Raw genomic sequence first — 19,519 nt, 5'->3', positions numbered from 1 at the left:
CTTCAATCCTTCTTTCGTCGTCGCTATCCCCGCAGCAGCTCAATCTAAATCTGTAGATGACTGGCTGTAGATAAACGTGCAGTAGGGTTCAAACACATATACTTGTAAAAACTACCGGTCGGCGTCAACAACTAAAATGTCCGAAGTAGGTGAGGAGCAGATCGTGGTGGATCTTCCTTCCTCCAAACCTACACCACCGGCTATCACCGACCATGTTCAACAAGCTGGGGCTGGTCCATCAATAAGACGGCAGAATCGGTCTTCGGATGTCAAGGTAGAAGGGAATCATACTGGTCCAGAAGGAAATATCGATGGAAACGATGGAAATGGATCGGTGCCGACAGGACCGCAGTATATTCAGCCGGATCATTTGTAAGTATGAACCTAGCTATAGATGCCAGAAGTCATACTGACCTTAGGATTAGCTATTCACTCAACAACCACGCCAATCCTGGGACTGCATCACGAGGTATACCTCAACCAGGAGATGGGTGGTTGTCCCCTGAGGACGATCCACAGTGTCTGAGAGGAATTCCGGTGTTCAAACCGAGTCTAGAGGAATTCGAGGTGAGCCTCATTCACATCGTGCACATCTGTGTCGCTGACTTTCCCAACTCGCGTTCTAGGATTTTGAAGGCTACGCTAAGAAGACAGTTCCTTGGGGTCAATATTCTGGAATAGTCAAGATCGTTCCTCCCTCTTCCTGGTCATCCACCGTCCCACCTATACCCAAATCCTCCCTTGCCGACGTCAGTATCCGAGCTCCTATCCAGCAAAACTTCCTTGGTCAAGCTGGCCTCTTCCGAATCGCCAACGTTGTCAAGAACAAGAACCGCCCTTTATCCGTCAAGGAATGGTTTGAGAAATCTAACGATAAGAAGTTCAAGGGACCAGGACCAAAAGATGGAGATAGAACGACGAACCGAGACTCGAAGGAGGCAATGGAAAGAAGGGAGAAGATCCGAGAAGAGATGAGAAAGGCAAAGCTACAGAGGGCAGAGAAGAGGAAAGCGGCAGAGCAAAGAAAGTCAGAGCGAGCGAGAGCGGCAACTCATAAGGAGGAAGTCGCTGTCAGCGAGCGTGCCAATGGCACGGAGAGCGTCCAAGATAGAGAAGATGCGAGTATAGCTGAGATCGATCCGGTTCCACCTCTCGACCCCTCGCATCACTCCCCTCACTCCTCTCCTGATCCGATTGCGACTACACCGGACTCCAACCCTATCGACCCATGGTACAAATCCTTCAACCCCACGGAGAATTGGCTTCCTGAAAACACCAAACCCGAAGACTATACACCAGAAGCGTGTGCTGTTCTTGAAAGGCAGTTTTGGAAGAACATGGGGTTATCTGAACCCAGTTGGTATGGTGCGGATATGGAGGGTGAGTTTCCCCTTAGAGTCTGTCATATAATGTCTGCAAAGCTTACCAACCTTGCAGGATCGTTGTTTGTGGACGAAAAAACTCCTTGGAACGTAGCACATCTACCAAACCTGCTAAATAGGTGGGATCTCACCAACTTGCCCGGTGTCAACACTCCATACCTCTACTTCGGCATGTGGGGTGCCTCATTTGCCTGGCATGTAGAAGACGTGAGTTGTTTCCCCAAGTCGGAAGGAGTGACTATCAGCTGACATTCCACAGATGGACCTCTTCTCGATCAATTACATTCATTTTGGTGCACCTAAGTTCTGGTATGCTATCCCTCAACTGCAAGCCGAGAAATTTGAAAGGATTCTTCAAGGTGTGTAGGCGTCAGCTTTCATCTCTGTCAGACCAGCCCTGATCCAACGGCGCACCAGGCTACTTCCCGGAAGAGGCCAGAAACTGTGATCAGTTTCTTCGCCACAAATCGTTCGCTGTGTCTCCTTGGCGACTAGCAAATGATGGTGTAAATGTCAATATGCTTGTTCACAATCAAGGCGAATTTGTAATCACCTATCCGAGAGGATATCATGCCGGCTTCAACATGGGTTTCAACTGTGCAGAGAGTGTCAACTTTGCTCTGGAATCATGGGTGGAGCTAGGACGACGAGCCAAGGCGTGTGAATGCGTCAGCCACAGGTGAGCTGTATCCCTTTGGTATCGTTGAGCATTGAGCTGACATAGCCCTTTGCAGTGTGCGAATAGATGTCGACGAGATGCTTGCCAAGGAGGAAAGACGCCTGAAGGGAGAGCAAGAGCTGTTGGAAGCAATTGCGGAAGAGCGACGGACCAAGAAGCCCAGAAAGCGGCAGACACTCGAAGGATCAGACGGACCGCGCAAACGAGCGCGAATCACTGAGGACGTCGAGATATCGGAAGCCGACCTATCTCTTGAGGTTGACGATTCAACATTCGACGCCGAGACCAAGCCTAAAATTCAGGTCATGAGAAAAAAGAAACCGAAAGAAGTAATCGATCTCAATCCTGGTCAACCGAAGTCGAAGCCCGCTATTGTCAAAGAGAATCCAGTTTATCCATGCTTGCTGTGTCCGGGAATGGAAGTGGAGGATCTGTTACCCGTGTGGGAGCCCCCGGAGAGCGTGAAAGCCATTTGGAGACCCAGAACAGACGAAATTCGAGCCCATCATTCTTGCGCCCTGGCTATGCCTGGTGTTGGAATAGAGGATAGAGAAGTGGCAGGCGTTGTGAAGACTTATGTAGTCGGAGCGGAGAATATTGAGAATGCTAGATGGAACTTGGTGAGTTGACTCTCCGTCGTCGAATCTACAGCTTGATTGATTGTGGTTTGATTATCGCAGAAATGCGCAGCCTGCTCGGACAAGAAACTACAAAAGACGGGCGCGAAGATTCAATGTACCAAGGTGGGTCACTCTCTGGTCTCTCAGGAATGGGACACTAACGCCCGCTGGTTAGGGCAAATGTCCCAAAGCCTTCCATGTGTCTTGCGCAAAGACCGATGATGCGACCTCACTCAAGATATGGGAGGTAGAAGTACCTTTACTGCCCGCTGAAGGAGAAGAACCACTACTAGCAGGAGCAGATATCCCTATTGTGAAGGATATCAAGGTCGAGCTTCTTTGCCCTCAGCATAACCCCGTGAGTGATCTATCCTGTCATTGCCGAAGGAATCGGCTTCTGACCGTTCTGTGGTGTGACAGGACATGAAGGAGAAACTTGAGCAAAAGAAAACCGAAGCTTTCCGACAAAAAGTTATGGCTATAAGCCCTGGTAGTCGTATCAAGCTCAAGACAAGAGGCGGTGCATCGACGGAATATACATTGGTTGACACGAGAACAGATACGCAAGAAGTGCTGGTTCAGGATGATGCTGGGTATGTGCTTACCAAATACCATTCCTTCACGGGTGCTGATCACCCTTTTAGCGTGGAAGCTCTCTTCCCATGGTCGGGTATCGACTTCAGACCTACGCAAACCAAGTTGCTGGAGAATGAGTACGGTGAGTAGTGAAAACCCCAGTTCGTGCCGTTACTCATGTATCCTCAATGTTTGAATAGCTCGACCACATTACACGCATGTGAGACGATCCGATTATAAGAGCGTTGGCCTCTCTCAACAGAACGGTATCTACCCTGGAGGATCCCCCTCCGGTCGCCGTTCATTAGTGCAGCCTCCAGCACATGTGGGCAACTCTTTCGACGGCGACCGTGCTTATGCTCCGCCCAAAGTGCACACGGCTCCGCTGCGCGTGAACGATCTTTTGAATCCTTCCTCCGATCAAATCCCTTCACGAGTCGTACTTGTGGAATCGTCCTATGGGACTGATCGCCGGGAAGGACGAGCTCGTGTTACTCATCTTCCCCCTTCCTCCGAACTATTCTACAATGGCTATGGGGGCTCGCCGTATCCTCCACCGACCTATCACGCGATATCCCCATCGAATGGCTATCTTTCGCAGACAGGGCAGCATGCGGTTCAGCCTTATGATTCCCGTCATCCGCTCAACCCGCCGCTCCACCCGTACGGTCATTCCAGCAAGCCATACAACTTGGTACCTCGAAGTCTGGGTTTGTCGGATCAGCCACCACCACTACAAATGACCAATGGCTATCATGCTGTCTTGCCGCGCTTCAACGGAAGGCATCCGTCGATCTCTCACAGCTCCAATCATATGGCTGGAGGTAACTCGGTATCCGGGCAGTATGAGTCATTGTCGCAAGCGTACCTGCCAACGCAGCCGGGTCCTACGCGCCTCAATGGCAACGGTCATGTTGCTCCGTCCGCAAACGGCGTAGGCAAAATCGATCTCGGTCTTGCTCGTATGCAAGCTATCATGAATTCTATCCGACCTGTAAGCGTACCCGCGATCCATCTGGCGGGGACCAACGGGAAGGGTTCCGTATCAGCGATTCTCGAGTCATGTCTTAGAGCTGCGGGCCTCAGTGTGGCAAGGTATAATTCGCCTCACCTGATCGAGCCACGCGATGCGATTCGAATCGATGGACACCCACCTTCTCGGGAGAGCTATACCGCGGCTATCGATTTCATTCAGCAGGTCAACAGGCACGCCGGATTGAGTGCAACGACTTTCGAGATTGCTACTGCTGCGGCATATCACTTGATCAACAGTGCACAACCGCAAGTGGATGTTATGATCATTGAGTGTGGACTGGGAGGCGCCAAGGATGCTACCAACATCATACCGCCTGAGATCACACTCGCTTCGGCCCTCACTTCCGTTGGTTTGGATCACACCACTTTTCTCGGGAACTCGATCACAGAAATCGCACAGGAGAAATCGAAGATCGTGGTCCCTGGTGGATTGCTGATTGTTGGTCCTCAAGCGTATCCGGAAGCGGTCTCAGCAGCTGCCCATATAGCGGCGGAGAAAGGAGCGAGAGTCATTGAGGCGCTCAAGTCCGAAGTCATGGCTTACGATCACCTCCGAGTATCACTGGAGCCTTTCCGACGTCCGGGTCCAACATTCGTCAGAACTCCTTTCCCTTTGGCATTCGATTCCCCCTCGATCGCCAAGGGCATACTGCCTACCTTAGAAACGGAGCTGAACATGGGCGGTAAACATCAGCTTGACAACTTGTCCTTGGCGCTTACAATCCTCCACACTATCCGCCTCGACCCGCGCGCGAGGAGAATTCAGCCCAAGTTGGCTGTCCTTTCAGATGTTGCGATCAAAGAAGGCGTGAAGCACTGCGAATGGGCAGGAAGATGTTCATGGCTGGAATGGACTGACTCAGCTACAGGCAAACATTTGCCTATCTTGGTAGATGGAGCGCACAACGAAGATTCTGCCGCTACACTCCGAGAGTATATCGACTCGCTCAACATCATTCCCCGACCAAAAGTTCGATTCATAATATCCCTGTCCGCGTCACCCGGAAAGACCGTAGAAAGTGTTCTCGCACCGCTGTTGAGAGAAGGTGACGAGGTAGAGATTGTGCAGTTCACGACACCGGTGGAGGGAATGCCCTGGATCAAACCTGTTCCGCAAGAAGAGGCTGCACAAGTAGCGAGCAAGTTGGTAGGGGCCAATGGAAGGGTGGCCATAGGTGACCACGGTGTATTAGGGGTGGAAAGAGCCTTGAAGAGTGCGATTGACCCAGGGAAGGCTGAGGAAAAGAGGCTGACGGTGTGTTGCGGGAGTCTGTATCTCGTTGCGGACGTCTATAGATTGCTGGGGAGAACTGGTTGAGGGATTAAGGTGCGGTGTCAAATTATGCCTTAAGAAGAAAGGCTGTGCTGTATCATTTCTATGTTTAAGCTGGGTGTTGTATGTGATTGCTACTGTATGATGACACAGGCAATGTTCTGCCTCGCGACCACCACGCACGAGCTATCAGGGTGATGACTTGGACTGACCCATGGTATGCTCCTTGCACCTGTCTTACAAGCGTGGATATGGCGATGTATGCCTGCAGCTGACATTCAAACACGTATCTGGCCCTCATCATGCAGTATGTCTCGGACGGTCGCGCGGCATCGATTTCGATCTTGACCGGGGTCTCAGCGAGGAATGTCAGCGGCTACTATGATATCTGTTTCGGCCACAGACATTCCAGCTTTTCTTCTCCGTGCACGACACCAGCGATATAGTGCATGGGAGAACTGATAGCGCTTATAAGTGATGCCATACACGTTGAAGCAATCGTCCCACTCATTCATTCCTTCTCACCTTATAATCCAGAGTGGCGACGACTACCGCTCAGACTCGATATATTCAGTGACTAAAAACTTTTGGAAGATCCAGCGGATCGCGACACGATGAATCCTCCCAGCCCTAAAACGCTTGTGATGCCAGAGTCTGCGCATTACGATACCGTATCAACGAACGCTACTCTTCGGGCAGAGCCTACTCTCAAGTCGAAGACGTCTGCTTCCACCCTCGTCCCCGATGACACTGAGGGTCAATCACCCAAATCCACTTCTGATATTATCACCATCTCCACCTCTTCTCTACCCCTCTCACTCGCTACTCCTACGACACCCCGCGATGCCTCACCGTTCGCCACACACGGACCGACATATGATGTTCTCGGTCGACTCGTTTGCATCCCTTCTCTCCCAGCACCTCCTCCGGTCCAGTGGGCCCGATACTTTCCTGGTGGATATGATCCGTCTTATCAGCTGCCCATCAAGGGTAAGAAGATGATGTGGGCTATTCAAGCGATTGGAGGACTTGCTATCCTCTTTTACGGCTACGACCAAGGTGTCATGTCCGGAGTAGTGAACAATGATCAATTCAGACAACTCATGGGTGTGAATTCATCCCCTCTCACATCTCGCGACTCGGCCGCGATTGGAGGTATCGTGGCGGTGTATTATGCCGGTTCTCTTGTTGGAGGTATGGTATCAGGTTATCTGGGAGATAAGATCGGACGTGTCAAGACTGTCATGTTTGGATGTCTGATCGCGACGATCGGAGGCGCTTTGCAAGCTAGTACGATGAATATGACTTGGATGTGTTGTGCGAGAGTCGTCAGTGGTTTCGGGACAGGAGGTCTGAACGCTATCATCCCGGTGTGGAGTAGTGAGTTGGCAGAACACGATGGAAGAGGTGCAGTGTTGGCTTTCGAGGTGAGTGTGGCGATGTACTCCTTACCATCTGTTTGACAGGAATCGACACAAGTTTCTGGGCAAGGACAATCGCTGATCTCGCTTACTTGTCTATTTCACAGTTTTTCCTCAACATTGCTGGACTGGCATTTGCATATTGGCTTGGTGAGTTGCGCTGGCCACATATCCCCATCCGCATGGATTAACAGGTGGTGCCTGTGCAGAGTTTGGTTTAAAATACGTTTCTGGTCGATCACAATCCTTTATCTGGCGATTCCGTAAGTGCCACGCTACTAACACCAACCTCGATGTTGCCCGGGCTAACGCTGTCTTCATACACGCAACTTAGCCCTTGCCTTCCAGCTCGTATTTCTCATCATTCTCCTCTCGCTATTCTCCTTCTTCCCAGAATCACCACGATGGCTCGCCAAAGTAGGCAGAGAGGACGATGCGAGGCAGGTTCTGGCGGTCATAAGGACTGAGAATGGAGATCTGGACGATGATAGAGTGAACGAGGAGATGTATACCGTGAGTGCCGAAACAATCCTGGTTCCCAGCAACCTGTTCATCTGCCCCAAAGTTCGATGGGGACTCTAGATGCAGCTGAGTACTCATGCCAATGCTTGCTCGTGTGACAGATTATGGAAGTCGTCGATATCGAACGGAAGATGGAAGACCAAAATGGTTATATGGCCATGATTTTCGGTCTCGGTACTGGAGACTCGAAAATGCACCTACCCAGACGAACGTGGTTGGTCATTGGTCTGCAGATATGGCAAGAATTGACTGGTATCGGAGTTATCACTGTCTGTAAGTACCACCAAGCCGACACTGTCCCAAGTACTGGAAGGAAAGCTGACGTAGCTATGTGTGTGCTTAGACGCACCGACTGTCTTCCAGTCGGCTGGATACTCACCATACAAAGCTGATTGGTTGTCCGGTGTCAACAATATCTTCTACAGTCAGTCAGCTCCTTCCCTAGCGAAGGCTGATTACATGCTGATGCTGATTGACCCTGCAGTGTTCTCCGTTCTCGTGGCTGTGTTCACGCTCGATCGAGTCGGTCGTCGTGTCACTCTCTATTGTGAGTTAGCCCTGATCATACCTGCCTGATTCATAAGTTGAACAAGAGCTGACAAATCTTGATATGCAGGGGGAGCCATCATCATGGCAATCTCACTTGCGTTCTGTACCCTCGGAGCAAGGTATGCTGTCATGTCCACAGGGGAGGAGACTGCGAAATGGGGAGCTGTAGTCGCCACTTTCACCTTTGTTTACACTTCGACCTTTGGTGCATCATGGGTAAGTGGGCGATTCATTCAATACTCATGGAGAGAAACAACGCTGATGGTCATACTGTTCATCGCGCAGCTGACCGTTCCATGGTTGTATCCTACCGAGATCTTCCCTCTCTTCGTACGAGCAAAAGGAGGTGCTGTCAGTGTACTGGGATGGTCAATCGGTAAGTTGACACATGTGGTAGACGATGTCATTGGTCTGCCTCTTCACGGGTCATCAGTATGAGCTCAACCGAATCGGGCTGATGTGCGATTGGTTACTGTAGGAAACGGAATCGTCACAGAGATCACACCGTTCCTTTTCAACGCCATGTGAGTGGTCAATATGAATCGGGAAGACAAAGGTTATAAGAGGATACTGACTTTCAATCAGTGGCGAATGGACCTTCTTGCTGTTCTGCGTCCTCAACGTCCTTGGTATACCATACATCTACTTCCTCTGTCAGTCGCTTTTCACTATTAGACCCAAACATAGCCATGTCCAGCGCTAACAACACCTCGAATCGTTCCCAGATCCGGAGACAGCTGGTAGATCTCTAGAACAGATGGATATCCTCTTTGCCCAAGATTCGATGTTCGTCCACAAACAATCGAAGAATCTTGAGAATCTAGCCAAGGTTGATCCAGAATATTACCATGGTAAGTACGCTGTTGGTCATGATGCTTGAGTGACTATCTTGGGTACTGATTGATGCGCCTTGGGCTATAGCTATGGAGACTGGTAAAGCGGAGATGAAAACTGAGAATGGCATCTTCGTCAAGGGAGGGGATGCGTAATAATCGGAGGAAGATCCACCGGAGTGAAGAATACCATAGTTCAATACCCGATTTGTGCTCGGTGAGGATGGCGGAAGACCAAGAGCTGTAGTAATCAAGCATACCCCAATACTGTATCAATATAATGTATGAGGTATTCTAGGGGATCGAGCGTTAACTGAAACCTCATTCACTGGTCGATCTAGCAATGCCTACAGGTCATGTTCAAAGAATCCAGTGATAAGTTAACACATCAACAGATGCCACCGCTACCACCGCCACCGCCACATGGTCCTTGTTATCATTCGCCACTCAGCGACGGATTCACGCGACTCGGACTGAGTGATGACCGAATACCATTTGTCCTTCCATTCACTTCCATCTCTCTCTCATATCCTTGCTTTTGCAAACACAACAAACTCGGTTTCCTGGCATTCTTCACTACATAGTTGTCTCTCATAGCGTTCCTCTTACCACCTCAGCCAGATACTAGTGCGATGGAAGACATCCTACCTACCTTGATCATTATCGGGGTGATCTACCTCTTTGTCCGATGGCTGACCGGATCCAGTGAGTAGCCATGTTCATGCAATTTAAGCAATGCGTTTCTTACACCATCATATTTTCCACATCATCCATACGCATACTCTGCGCTGTTCCAGTGAGAATGTTGTGCTGACAATCTTCCCGGTTCAGAGACGGGCGACACCGCTAACGGTGGTGTGATCAGAGGAGTCACTCCCGCAATGGTACGTCTTATCTCCTTTTTACCCAACTTTATCTCAAACATCCCATTATGACCACTCTGCTGAGCTGATTTTGGATGACAATACTAGGTCGAGACGGTCCATTCTGCTTTCCCACATGTGCCAGTACCTAATATTATATATCATCTATCGAGGACGAGGTCGGCTCAAGCTACTTCGGAGGAGATCCTCGAACGGGGCGGTTTACAAGCGGTACGTTTTGACTGGGAGTCATCATTCAGGGCAGTCCCTATGCTGTCTTCACCTGTTTCCGTCGGACATCGGTGCTAAAGGTGGTTGATACTGACTATCTGTGTCGCAACCTCGTAGCCCCCTCCGACATTCAACATCCCTGCATCGCTCTTACCTCCCTCCACGGCTCCTATCCCCGCCATCACCGCTGCGACAGCTGGCGGAAATGGTAAATCGACACCTGCGAAAACCCAATCGCTCATCGATCGATATAACCTTTCTTCTCGAGTGCCTTCTCGTAAGGGAAAAGAGAAAGATGTCTCAGAACTAGGAGTAGCACCGCATGCCAGCAGTGATGAGGGTGCTAGTGCTGGTGCGGGCGGCGTAGTTGCTGAGACTGAGGCGCAGAAGAAGAGTAATTGGGAAGATTCGAGAGAGAAGAGAGAGTTGGGCTTGAAAGAGAGAAAGGAGAGGATGATCTTGGAGGCAAGGAGGTGAGTGGGTCTCTGGAATTGGTGAAGATAAGAGGGGGTAAAATGGAGGAGACAAATTCGGGCGGAATTGCTCGATGGGGGGAGAACGTATTTGTCCATGATGAGCAATGTTGACGTTCATCTTTCCCTTTACAGACGGTTGTTGGAGAAACAAGCCAAAGAGCAGGAAGCGGCTACCACCGAAACTGCAGCATGATCTTGTATGCATCTACCATTGCGTGATATACCTATCCTATTCCTCCATACCCATGAGCTTGTTCATCTCCCTTAGTCTTGGTCCGAGCTTGAGCACGACTTCATCTTCGACGTTGGCCACGGCGAATCTGTATCCCATCCAAATGTCAGCTTCAATACCACGGGTGTCGAAGCGTGCAACTGCAGTCTATTCACCTTAACCATTTATCCTCCTTGATTTCATCACCTCCTACGACCTCGTCCCACGCTTCATCGTCTTTCAGATTAGGCATGAAGAAACTTCCAGGTAAAGTGACGACTCCCACTTTCGTCGCGAGCACTTTCGCAACGTCCTCACTACCCAACTTCTTCCTCTTCAGTCCTAGAACACTAGAGGCGTATTGATAATCAGAGGGGAATTGGACGTAGGCGAAATATCCACCGGTGGAGATCACGCTCCATCCAGGGACAGAGTTGACGGTTTCGGTGAAGAGGTGTCGTCGATGGGAGAGTTGACGAGAAGCAGAGAGGAGATCGGAGCGGAGATCAGGAAGGAGAGGAGCGAGTGCGAGTTGAGGTGGACGAGGGGCGCAGATCTGATAAGTGTGACAGAGGAGAGGGAGTCAGCTCCAATACAGGCTGGGAGAGTGTATGTGTGCGCAGTGCTGAGTCATATGGACGCGATGTGATTGAATTAAGTAACAGTCGCACTCACCTGCATGCAATCACAGATCGTGGTGAGGTGCTTGAGCAGAGCTGGACTAGCGATGATACTACCCAGTCTGTGACCGGGGATTCTGTATCCCTCTAAGCACGAAGCAGATCAGCGCAGGTCCCCCGCATTCACTCAACTCCGCCCATCTCTTAAGTAACTCATGCTATCCCACTCACTGCTGAAACTTCCCAGACAGACCAAGTTCTCTCTCCAATCCTTCTCCTCGAACAGTCTGTGCGGTACACCCCTACTTTCGCCATCTTCACCTTCTACGAAATCCCTATAAGTCTCATCCAACACCAGTGCTACTTTGTACTCCTTTGCGAGTTCGTACCATTTCTTGATCTCGTCGTGATCGTATACTGCCCCAGTTGGGTTATTTGGTGAAGTCAAACATATCATTCTTGGCAAGATCCCGTCATTGTCGCCATTGGTCGTGTCGGTATTACCAAGTTTGGAAGCGAGGAAAGATCTTGCTGATTCGAGAGAAGCTTTGAATTTGTTTTGGGGGTCGCAGGGGATATAGACCGGTTTGACCGATTGGAGTGAAAGACACATTGATTGATTGAAATATGCTGGTAGAGGTAAGAGGATTGATGATTTACCAGGTGGACAAAGCACCATCAACAGAGTCAAAAAAGCCATATTACATCCTGTCGTAATTGCAATATCGTCGGCTTGTACCCCTCCTTCGTGATCGTCGATACCATATTGGATATTGATCTCTTTAGCGACCGCACTTCGTAATGTTGGTTCACCGAGAATAGGTCCATATCGTGCTGTAGCTGGATCAGATGAAGTCTTCGCCAAGGAAGTTAGGACGTCGGGATGAGGAGCTGATCGAGGAACACCTTGTGACAAGTCGAGAAGTTCCGCTGTGGATGCGTTGGAAGATGTAGATACATATTCACGACCCCATGCTTGGGCTCGGGGGATACTGCGAGTCAGAGAGTCACACACATCAGTTGTTACTTCAGGACAGCGATCAGCACTCCAACCTACGGTGGTGCTTCCGTAGCTTCGACAGCCGGAGCGATGGCGAAGTTTAGCTTTGACATGGTGATAAGATGCAGCAGTGGTGAATAGACAAAGAGAAGAGGAACAATTGTTTGTCTACTCTACAATACACAGGGATCCAGATCTTGGGTTGCAGTGACGATCGGATATGGGCGCTTGTTGTGACTCATTAACCTCATTAACCGCATTAACCGCACATCTCGGCGTTTAAGTGAGCAAGTACCACGGAACAAGCCCAACCATATCTTATCGAAGACCTCTGCTCTTTCGTCTACTCATAATCACTTCCCAAACCCTCTCGACCATCATGACAAGCCCATCTTCTCTATTCCTATCTACGGCCATAGAAGCAAGAAAACGCCGCATCCCGTCAGATCTGCGCAGCTAAGCTCGCTGTCGCTCGGTTAGTACCAAGGTCGGGGACGACTTGGGAATCCCGAGTGCTGTAGTTTTTGTCAACTGCTGGAGAACATATATGCGGTGGGCAGGACGAAGAGAGGGATGAATGAATGGCTCGTATGTAGGGTTGGCAGTGTGCTAAATGTGTCAATTATACATCTGCACCTTGGCCCCAGATGGACAAATGCCAGCAGCGTCACCGCCTCTTCCTCGAATCATGATGTATGAAACCCCACGCCTTGTCCCCTCCTTCTTCTCCTAATACTTCCTTGATCTCCTTCTTCTTCATCCCCACCAGCTCCTTTATCGACTCGACTTTACTCATCACAAACTTGAGGTTCCTCCCACTGACTCCCGGTAAGGCTCTCAACATTTCTACAGCTGCGGCGTTCTCTATCCCGCTTCTGAAGGACGCTTCGCCCTCTGTCGATCCCTTGAGCGTGGCAACCATCTCGTCTGGTTCGTCGTGATTGAGTTTGAGATCAGAGAGAATTCGGACTGATTCGTGAGGCGAAGAAGACCATATAATTCGTAATCGAGGGAAATGAAGTGTTAGCAGGACAAGTTTCGATTGAAGGTAGAACGTATCGCGCCATGATTCGTCAACTTCGGTATTGCGTCCTGCTACTTCACGACGAGCATCTTCGCGAGTCTATGAACCGAGATGTAAGCGTAGACAACGAATGTATTATCAGACTACTCACTCGTAAACCAAACTTGTCTTCTTCGAACTCGATAAGCAGGATACAGGTCTCGTAATGTGCTGTCATCGATTCGCATTGCGTATGTCTGCGAGTAGAGCGCATTAGTAATTGGTCCTTTGCGAGGGGAGAAACCACCCACAATCGACCATTCGCAAAACTCGCTTCCAAATCCGGCAGCGCCTTTCTCTCCACACACATTTTCGGCGAAAGGATATAATCTCCTACCGTCAAAGTTGACGGAACCACTTTGATCCCCGCTGCGTCGATTAGGGAGGGTAAAAGAGCACCCATTTCTCGGATATCAACGATGATCTAATCGGTTTGGGTCAGCTACCAGCAAGATTGGACGGACCGAATCAATAACCCACCCTGGACTCTTCTGCTGTCTCGCCACCACCAGCATTACGGCTCGAGTATGTGGTTTTCGATCTCGTCACGTTATCTCTCATCGGTGCTCTGGGATTGTTGTTGTATATCGGAATGACCATGCTCTGCGTATCAAAGTATAAGTCTGCGCTCCCAGTCCAACACATACAGGGCAGCCATGGGAAGATGAAGACTCACCTGCCTATCCTCGATAAGCTTCTTGAACGCCTCGGCTTCCCTCGTAATTGTTGACAGGAATCGATCTTCCTCGAATGAATTGGTGTAGATCATTTGGTATACCCGCAGTGATAAACCGGGATTACTATTTCGGTACACCTGTTGACTCAATCTATGTCAGCGATTCTACGTAGTTCAACCTAGGCTGGTCCACTCACCTCCAATCTCCTTATAAACGCCAGATTCGGCTCGTACATGACCACGAATCTCGGTCTCAACTCCTGCAGGAGGATATCATCGTCCTCCCCGCCATACGGTCTTATGATCACCGCATCTTCCGGTGCTATTAACCCATATTCATCCTCAAAGTTCTCAGGCATCAACCTGCCGTACCCATCATATCCTGTATCTCGCGAATCGGATCCCGAGAAATAGAGAGATGATGTGAGGGGATCGAGATCGTCTTCCTCGACTACACCAGAGCGAGCTAGGAGTGCTGAAGAGGGATCGCTGACGGCCGTAGAGGACGACACGCCATTCGAAGGGCCAGCACCCCGCGATCTGTCCAACGGTCATCACCAACCATCGGCGCAAGATTATAACGGCAACTCACGATTCTGACAATGCCCATTGCATTTGAGGATCCTCCATTCCATCTTCTCCGCCCGCAAAAGCCGATTGTGCCTTCATGAGGGTCTCCTTGTGGTCACTAGTATCCACCAAAATCAGCAGCGGCTCAACAGCTCATTGCTTCACCAAGACTCACCGCTCCAAATCTGCTACTCTCGGAGCAGCGAAATTCGCTCCACCTCTTTGTCTCCGTCGCTTGTATGTCGGGACTCCTTTCCCCCTACCTCGTCGATTGGCATCCTCCATTCTCTTGCTCTCCATCTCACCCTTCTTCACTCGCACCTCATCTCCCCCGTTGCTCTGCTGCATCCTGTTCGGATCCGAAAGACGTTCTCCATTCTTCTCATGTTGCCAATTTGACAAGAAGAGCGTTTCCATCATCTTCTTACCGGCATGCGCGCCAAAGGTTGGATCGGTCTTTTGCATAGTTGTGAGATACTGTCGGAGTTGAAGACACGTTCGATCGGAAGATGTCATGACGAGGACGATATTCGTCCCGGGGGTATCTGATCCATCTGCCATCAGTGTATTACGCAGCAAGAATGTGGGGTGAGAGACTCACCTGCATGGGTCTCAGCCACTCTAGCAATCGTGTCTTCAATCTCTTTGAGAACCTTTGCCAACAAGCTCCATTTCGGTTGTTCCTCCAAAACAGCTTCATGACTCTTTCTCATCCTCTTTTTGACGCTTGACGTCAAGTTGTCCTCCATTCCCACCATAACGGGTCTGAAGACAGGCGGCGCATCACCCGTCGCTTCTCTCAGACTCTCTTCACCATCTGCTCCATCCTCTCCTAGCTCTCTCATCTCCTCACCTTCATCCTCATCCTCCACCCCTCGTCGAGCCTGCGAAACCGTCTGAGTCTGGGTAGCAAACACCTCCATGATCTCATCCTCTTCCTCGTCAACTGGGACGGGTCGAGCACTCTGTTCTCTCTCAGCTTCCCGGACTGCCTCTTCCTCATCACCAAATTCGCCCTCCGGTCGATCAACACCTTCCTCTACCCCTGTCTCTTCCCTTTCAGATCGCTCCGAATCGTCGTGCTCATTGTCCATTGTAAGTGACCGTTGAGATACACGCGATTGCGAAGCTTCGACCAGCCGACTGGCAGATCTTGCGTTGAACCAATCGTGAACATGTCGACCGGGACCAGAAGGTAATTTCTCAGCTTGGAAATGTTGCCGTTGAAGAGTATTGATGTATGATGCAAAGGTCGCGGAATCGTATTCCAAAAGCCATCTGATATCATTGCATAATTCATCAGTCTTGAAGTGTCCGAAGCGCGATCAGACTCACGTATGTAGATTACGCAGCTCTGTCAAAGCCGCAACGTGTATCTTGGTCTTTACACCGACTTTATGCCAGACAGGTTTAAGCTTCATTCGCACCATCGTGTCGAAATTCTTGAATTGCGCATTCCGCACGTTGAGATCTTCCAGATCCAGATTCTGCAAAGGATATCAGTATGCACCTTCAACATTGTCATAAAGGACCCGCTCAACTTACCAACGAATGATCTCTCTTCAATTCGACCAACATCGCCTCCATACATTCTGTGATAGCATCCTGACATGATCGCATCAGATCTGTCATGGGCTGATACATCTCCACAACGTCTGCTCTTCGACTCGCAAGGTCGGTCTTGACAGCTTCGTTGAATCTGTACGATGATCAAGATCAGCGGCACGACTATCGAAACACTGTGTAGGGAAATGGGGTGGGTAAGGACATGAACCACACCTTGGCCAGATCAACACGCTCGTCATGTTGAGGTTCACCAACATATCCTTCATTGGTGATATACCATGCGAGAACATCTCCGGCTCGTCCGAGAAAGCTTTGCAGAAACCGCTCTGCAATACACCGATGGGTATCAGCAACATTCTCGAACGCCTAGAACTAGAGCTGGACCATGTCGACTGCGACTGACCTGATTTTCCCGTCTGTAGAGTCGGACTGCAAATTCCTCTTGACTCCCGTGCGAGACTCTTTCGGCATGAAGGATCACGAGACCGGTAATGAGTTTTGCAGGAACGGTTCCCTCTGCGTAATATGGCATGCGTCAGCTTCTGTACTGACTCTTGCAAACGTCCAGCTTACTGAGGAAGTCGTTGACAAGGATCTTGCTTGTGACGGAAAATAGACCGCCGTGTCTGTACATCTCCTCTCTGCGGTGTGATGATCATGTAAGCAAGTATTCTTAGCTCGTAGACCCCAACTGTCGCACCTGTTCCTCGCTCGTCTCTGACTCCAGACTGAAATAGCAAGGAACAATGCATATCCCCCTCGTTGAAGAAAAGAAGACAACACTCACCTCTCTTTCACACTCATCTCGTATCCTACCACTCTAAAACCCGGATCTCTCACCCCCATGATACCCAACTCATCCCCTATCCCTGCCTCGTCTGCCGGTGTCGCCCCAACGACAAGTACCAAGTCCTCCTTCCTATCATACGTTTTGAGCAGAGCACATACTATTCGACGTAATCCCAAACCTTTTGCGAGGATAAGGAGATCGTCCTCTTGCGGTCGACAGATTTGACGGATGAGTTGTTTGTGGAATGGTAAGTAAGGGATATGGCGACGGGATTTAGATTGGGACATCGTAGTTGCAAAAGCGGAGCAGCAGCGGGGTAGCGCGAGGTATGTGGTCCCTTGCTATCACTGAGCGTATCTCTCTCTCGCGATGGTGGTTGACTGAGGGAGTGATCGACTCCTCGATATGTTATCACGCCGGTATACAGGTCCCTTGTGGGAGGACAGAGAGTTGTAAAATGATTGTCATCTCGATTGTTGTCTGTCCGTCATCATAAAGGTTGAGTAACCTCATAATAAACCTGCGGAGCCCCTCACAACAACTCTTCCTCTTACACCCGTACCATTCCGAAATTTGTTGCCTTCATCATCATGCATGCATTCATCTCTTCCACACCTCGCAGCTTAGCATCACTCACACAGAGGTCTATCACGAACACAGATCAGAATGTTTTCCCGCCTTATCATCCGAAGATCGCTTCATACCACTCCTCGACTCCTCTCGTCCTCTCCTTCTCCGTCCGCACTGGAAGTGACACTGCGAAATGCGCTTAAGACATCTATGAAAGCGAAAGACAAACCAGCAGCGACCTGTCTCAAGGTGTGTAGGATGATTCTAACCAAACCAGTACGAAAGTGTGTCGGCTGATTGCTACGTCGCATTATCTGTATAGTCGATTTTGGCGGACGTGACGAATTCGGCGAAGTCGGGGACTAACCCCAACGAGCCGTCCAGTCAGGAAGGTGTAATGACGGTCTTGCGAAAAGGTATCGCTCAAAGAGTGAGTGACAAGAGCCGAAATAATTTATTCAAGAAGCAAGATCATCCATCGTACTGAAACGCCATACTTCACAGCTACAAGCAGCCGAATCTTATTCTCCCTCATCACCTTCCCCCCACGCCGAAAATCATGCCTCCCTAACTTCCGAGATCAACCTACTTCGTTCTTTCCTGCCTCCAATCCCTACCAACGAATCTATCCAGTCGTCCATAAATAAGATTATAGCATCCCTAGATTCTGAAGTGAGAGGATCGAAATCCGCAACGGGAAAGGTGTTGGCTGCGTTATGGGAGGAATTGGGCGAGAGTAAAGCTGGTGTTGATAAGAAGGAAGTTGGGAAATGGGTACAGGATGCTTTGAAGAAATAAGACACCTCAAACGAGGACGCATGGACGATAATAGAAAGCAGAGCGGTGTCAAAGTCATCTTGTCGGATGGTATATATGGTACATGCATGTTATGGTTGGTGTGGATCGACGTGAATGGGATTGGTATATCACATGTCGCTGAATCAATGCTTGAGCGCACGATGTCCATCGACCGCGCCACCCGATCTACGTCTCTTCGATCCCGACTTTTCAACCTCACCATCTCTCTCTCCCACCACCACCTGCTCTTCGATGCTCGACATATCGTCTTCACTCTCAATTTCTCGCTCCTCGCTTGACATTGCCTTCTGCTTCTTCTTACCCTTCTTTCCCTTCTTCCCCTCTCGTTGCTGTTCCTCCATCAACTTCTTGTTCTTCTCCTTCTGTTCCAACCTGTTTCTTTTCCGCTCTTGCGCTTCACCCTCGTGCCTAGCCATCCTAACCGCTTTGCCCTGCTTCCACAAATCGGCGAATTGGTCTTGCGTCAATACTGGTAAAGTCTTTTTCGCCCATTCATACCGCTCTTTGATCCGATCTCCTTTAGGCGCTTTCTTCTTGGTCGAGGTCGCGAGTCTCCAATTCGGTGGCATGGAATCGTCGATCAAGGGATAAAGTTCCGGAGTCAGAAGGATTCGACCACCTTGGATAAACTCAGCAGGGTATTTCGTTTTGGCGACTGCCACTACGACCCCCAAGGGCTGTTCGCCGAAAAGTGTATCTGGATCTTGACCGGAAAGATAGTTTGCCGTGCTGACCAGTTTCTTGCGAAGCGAGGCGGTCATCTCCCCGTTGAGAAGGGCGATATTCTTAAGGTATTTCACTACGTCAGGCAGCTTGAGCGTTTTCCAGGTATCGTCATCGTTGGCCGCGTTGTTATTCGAGCTCATCGTGGTTGAGCCAAGTCTTCCATTCGCCACAACCGCCAACTTAGCCTTATCTGCTGATTTCGACTCGCGTGCTGGAACGACTCTTTCCGGACTCATCAAGCTAGCGTGTTCGTCGCTCATCGGCCAAGAGGTGCCCGTGCTGAACTCCCTTTTTCCCCGTCCACCATGATCCCCTTCCTCGTCCGAACTAACTCGATGGTCCGATCCTGCAGGTCGTGAAGGCGACCAGCCCCTCTTACTTCTCAACTTGACAGGCGACCTACTCCGACTCGAGTCCATCTCCCTAATCCTCTGCCCTGACGACCTTC

The 19,519-nt window shown here is 50.0% G+C and overlaps 7 protein-coding genes and 1 non-coding gene across 8 annotated transcripts; 5 read left to right on the top strand and 3 right to left on the bottom strand.

Annotated features, from left to right (window-relative positions):
• Window positions 1-136: 136 nt before the first annotated feature.
• On the top strand, window positions 137-5,610 carry CI109_101189 (uncharacterized protein; the record flags this gene model as incomplete). Its single annotated transcript, XM_032006627.1, has 12 exons — window positions 137-372; window positions 426-567; window positions 627-1,380; window positions 1,438-1,589; window positions 1,642-1,741; window positions 1,800-2,061; window positions 2,117-2,681; window positions 2,742-2,804; window positions 2,857-3,039; window positions 3,102-3,274; window positions 3,326-3,399; window positions 3,458-5,610. 12 exons carry the CDS (start codon window positions 137-139, stop codon window positions 5,608-5,610), a joined length of 4,857 nt encoding a protein of 1,618 aa, XP_031859143.1.
• A 569-nt stretch (window positions 5,611-6,179) lies between these two features.
• On the top strand, window positions 6,180-9,046 carry CI109_101188 (uncharacterized protein; the record flags this gene model as incomplete). The annotated part of the gene is made up of 13 exons (XM_032006628.1): window positions 6,180-6,992; window positions 7,094-7,136; window positions 7,196-7,249; window positions 7,321-7,499; window positions 7,610-7,781; window positions 7,852-7,932; window positions 7,993-8,055; window positions 8,125-8,273; window positions 8,343-8,433; window positions 8,536-8,581; window positions 8,643-8,710; window positions 8,783-8,908; window positions 8,979-9,046. The coding sequence occupies 13 exons, from the start codon at window positions 6,180-6,182 to the stop codon at window positions 9,044-9,046; spliced, it is 1,953 nt and encodes a 650-aa protein (XP_031859144.1).
• A 476-nt stretch (window positions 9,047-9,522) lies between these two features.
• Window positions 9,523-10,653, top strand: CI109_101187 (uncharacterized protein; the record flags this gene model as incomplete). Its single annotated transcript, XM_032006629.1, has 5 exons — window positions 9,523-9,595; window positions 9,722-9,774; window positions 9,862-9,984; window positions 10,102-10,457; window positions 10,593-10,653. 5 exons carry the CDS (start codon window positions 9,523-9,525, stop codon window positions 10,651-10,653), a joined length of 666 nt encoding a protein of 221 aa, XP_031859145.1.
• A 36-nt stretch (window positions 10,654-10,689) lies between these two features.
• On the bottom strand, window positions 10,690-12,404 carry CI109_101186 (uncharacterized protein; the record flags this gene model as incomplete). The annotated part of the gene is made up of 5 exons (XM_032006630.1): window positions 10,690-10,780; window positions 10,848-11,227; window positions 11,347-11,438; window positions 11,523-12,283; window positions 12,349-12,404. 5 exons carry the CDS (start codon window positions 12,402-12,404, stop codon window positions 10,690-10,692), a joined length of 1,380 nt encoding a protein of 459 aa, XP_031859146.1.
• Window positions 12,405-12,699: 295 nt separating this feature from the next.
• CI109_101185 lies at window positions 12,700-12,814 on the top strand. Its single transcript, XR_004236753.1, has one exon. It is a non-coding gene; the product is annotated as a 5S ribosomal RNA (ribosomal RNA).
• A 144-nt stretch (window positions 12,815-12,958) lies between these two features.
• Window positions 12,959-17,243, bottom strand: CI109_101184 (uncharacterized protein; the record flags this gene model as incomplete). The annotated part of the gene is made up of 15 exons (XM_032006631.1): window positions 12,959-13,414; window positions 13,467-13,551; window positions 13,606-13,778; window positions 13,835-13,957; window positions 14,031-14,168; window positions 14,228-14,570; window positions 14,623-14,718; window positions 14,776-15,145; window positions 15,202-15,878; window positions 15,936-16,087; window positions 16,146-16,299; window positions 16,380-16,492; window positions 16,570-16,682; window positions 16,740-16,807; window positions 16,954-17,243. The coding sequence occupies 15 exons, from the start codon at window positions 17,241-17,243 to the stop codon at window positions 12,959-12,961; spliced, it is 3,351 nt and encodes a 1,116-aa protein (XP_031859147.1).
• A 379-nt stretch (window positions 17,244-17,622) lies between these two features.
• CI109_101183 (uncharacterized protein) lies at window positions 17,623-18,324 on the top strand (the record flags this gene model as incomplete). The annotated part of the gene is made up of 3 exons (XM_032006632.1): window positions 17,623-17,775; window positions 17,849-17,956; window positions 18,031-18,324. The coding sequence occupies 3 exons, from the start codon at window positions 17,623-17,625 to the stop codon at window positions 18,322-18,324; spliced, it is 555 nt and encodes a 184-aa protein (XP_031859148.1).
• A 143-nt stretch (window positions 18,325-18,467) lies between these two features.
• CI109_101182 (uncharacterized protein) lies at window positions 18,468-19,490 on the bottom strand (the record flags this gene model as incomplete). Its single annotated transcript, XM_065966915.1, has 1 exon — window positions 18,468-19,490. One exon carries the CDS (start codon window positions 19,488-19,490, stop codon window positions 18,468-18,470), a length of 1,023 nt encoding a protein of 340 aa, XP_065822987.1.
• Window positions 19,491-19,519: the final 29 nt, after the last annotated feature.

Source organism: Kwoniella shandongensis, chromosome 2 (genome assembly GCF_008629635.2).
Source record: "Kwoniella shandongensis chromosome 2, complete sequence".
Classification (NCBI taxonomy): Eukaryota; Fungi; Basidiomycota; class Tremellomycetes; order Tremellales; family Cryptococcaceae; genus Kwoniella; species Kwoniella shandongensis.
This window is presented reverse-complemented; position numbering and strand designations above follow the sequence as displayed.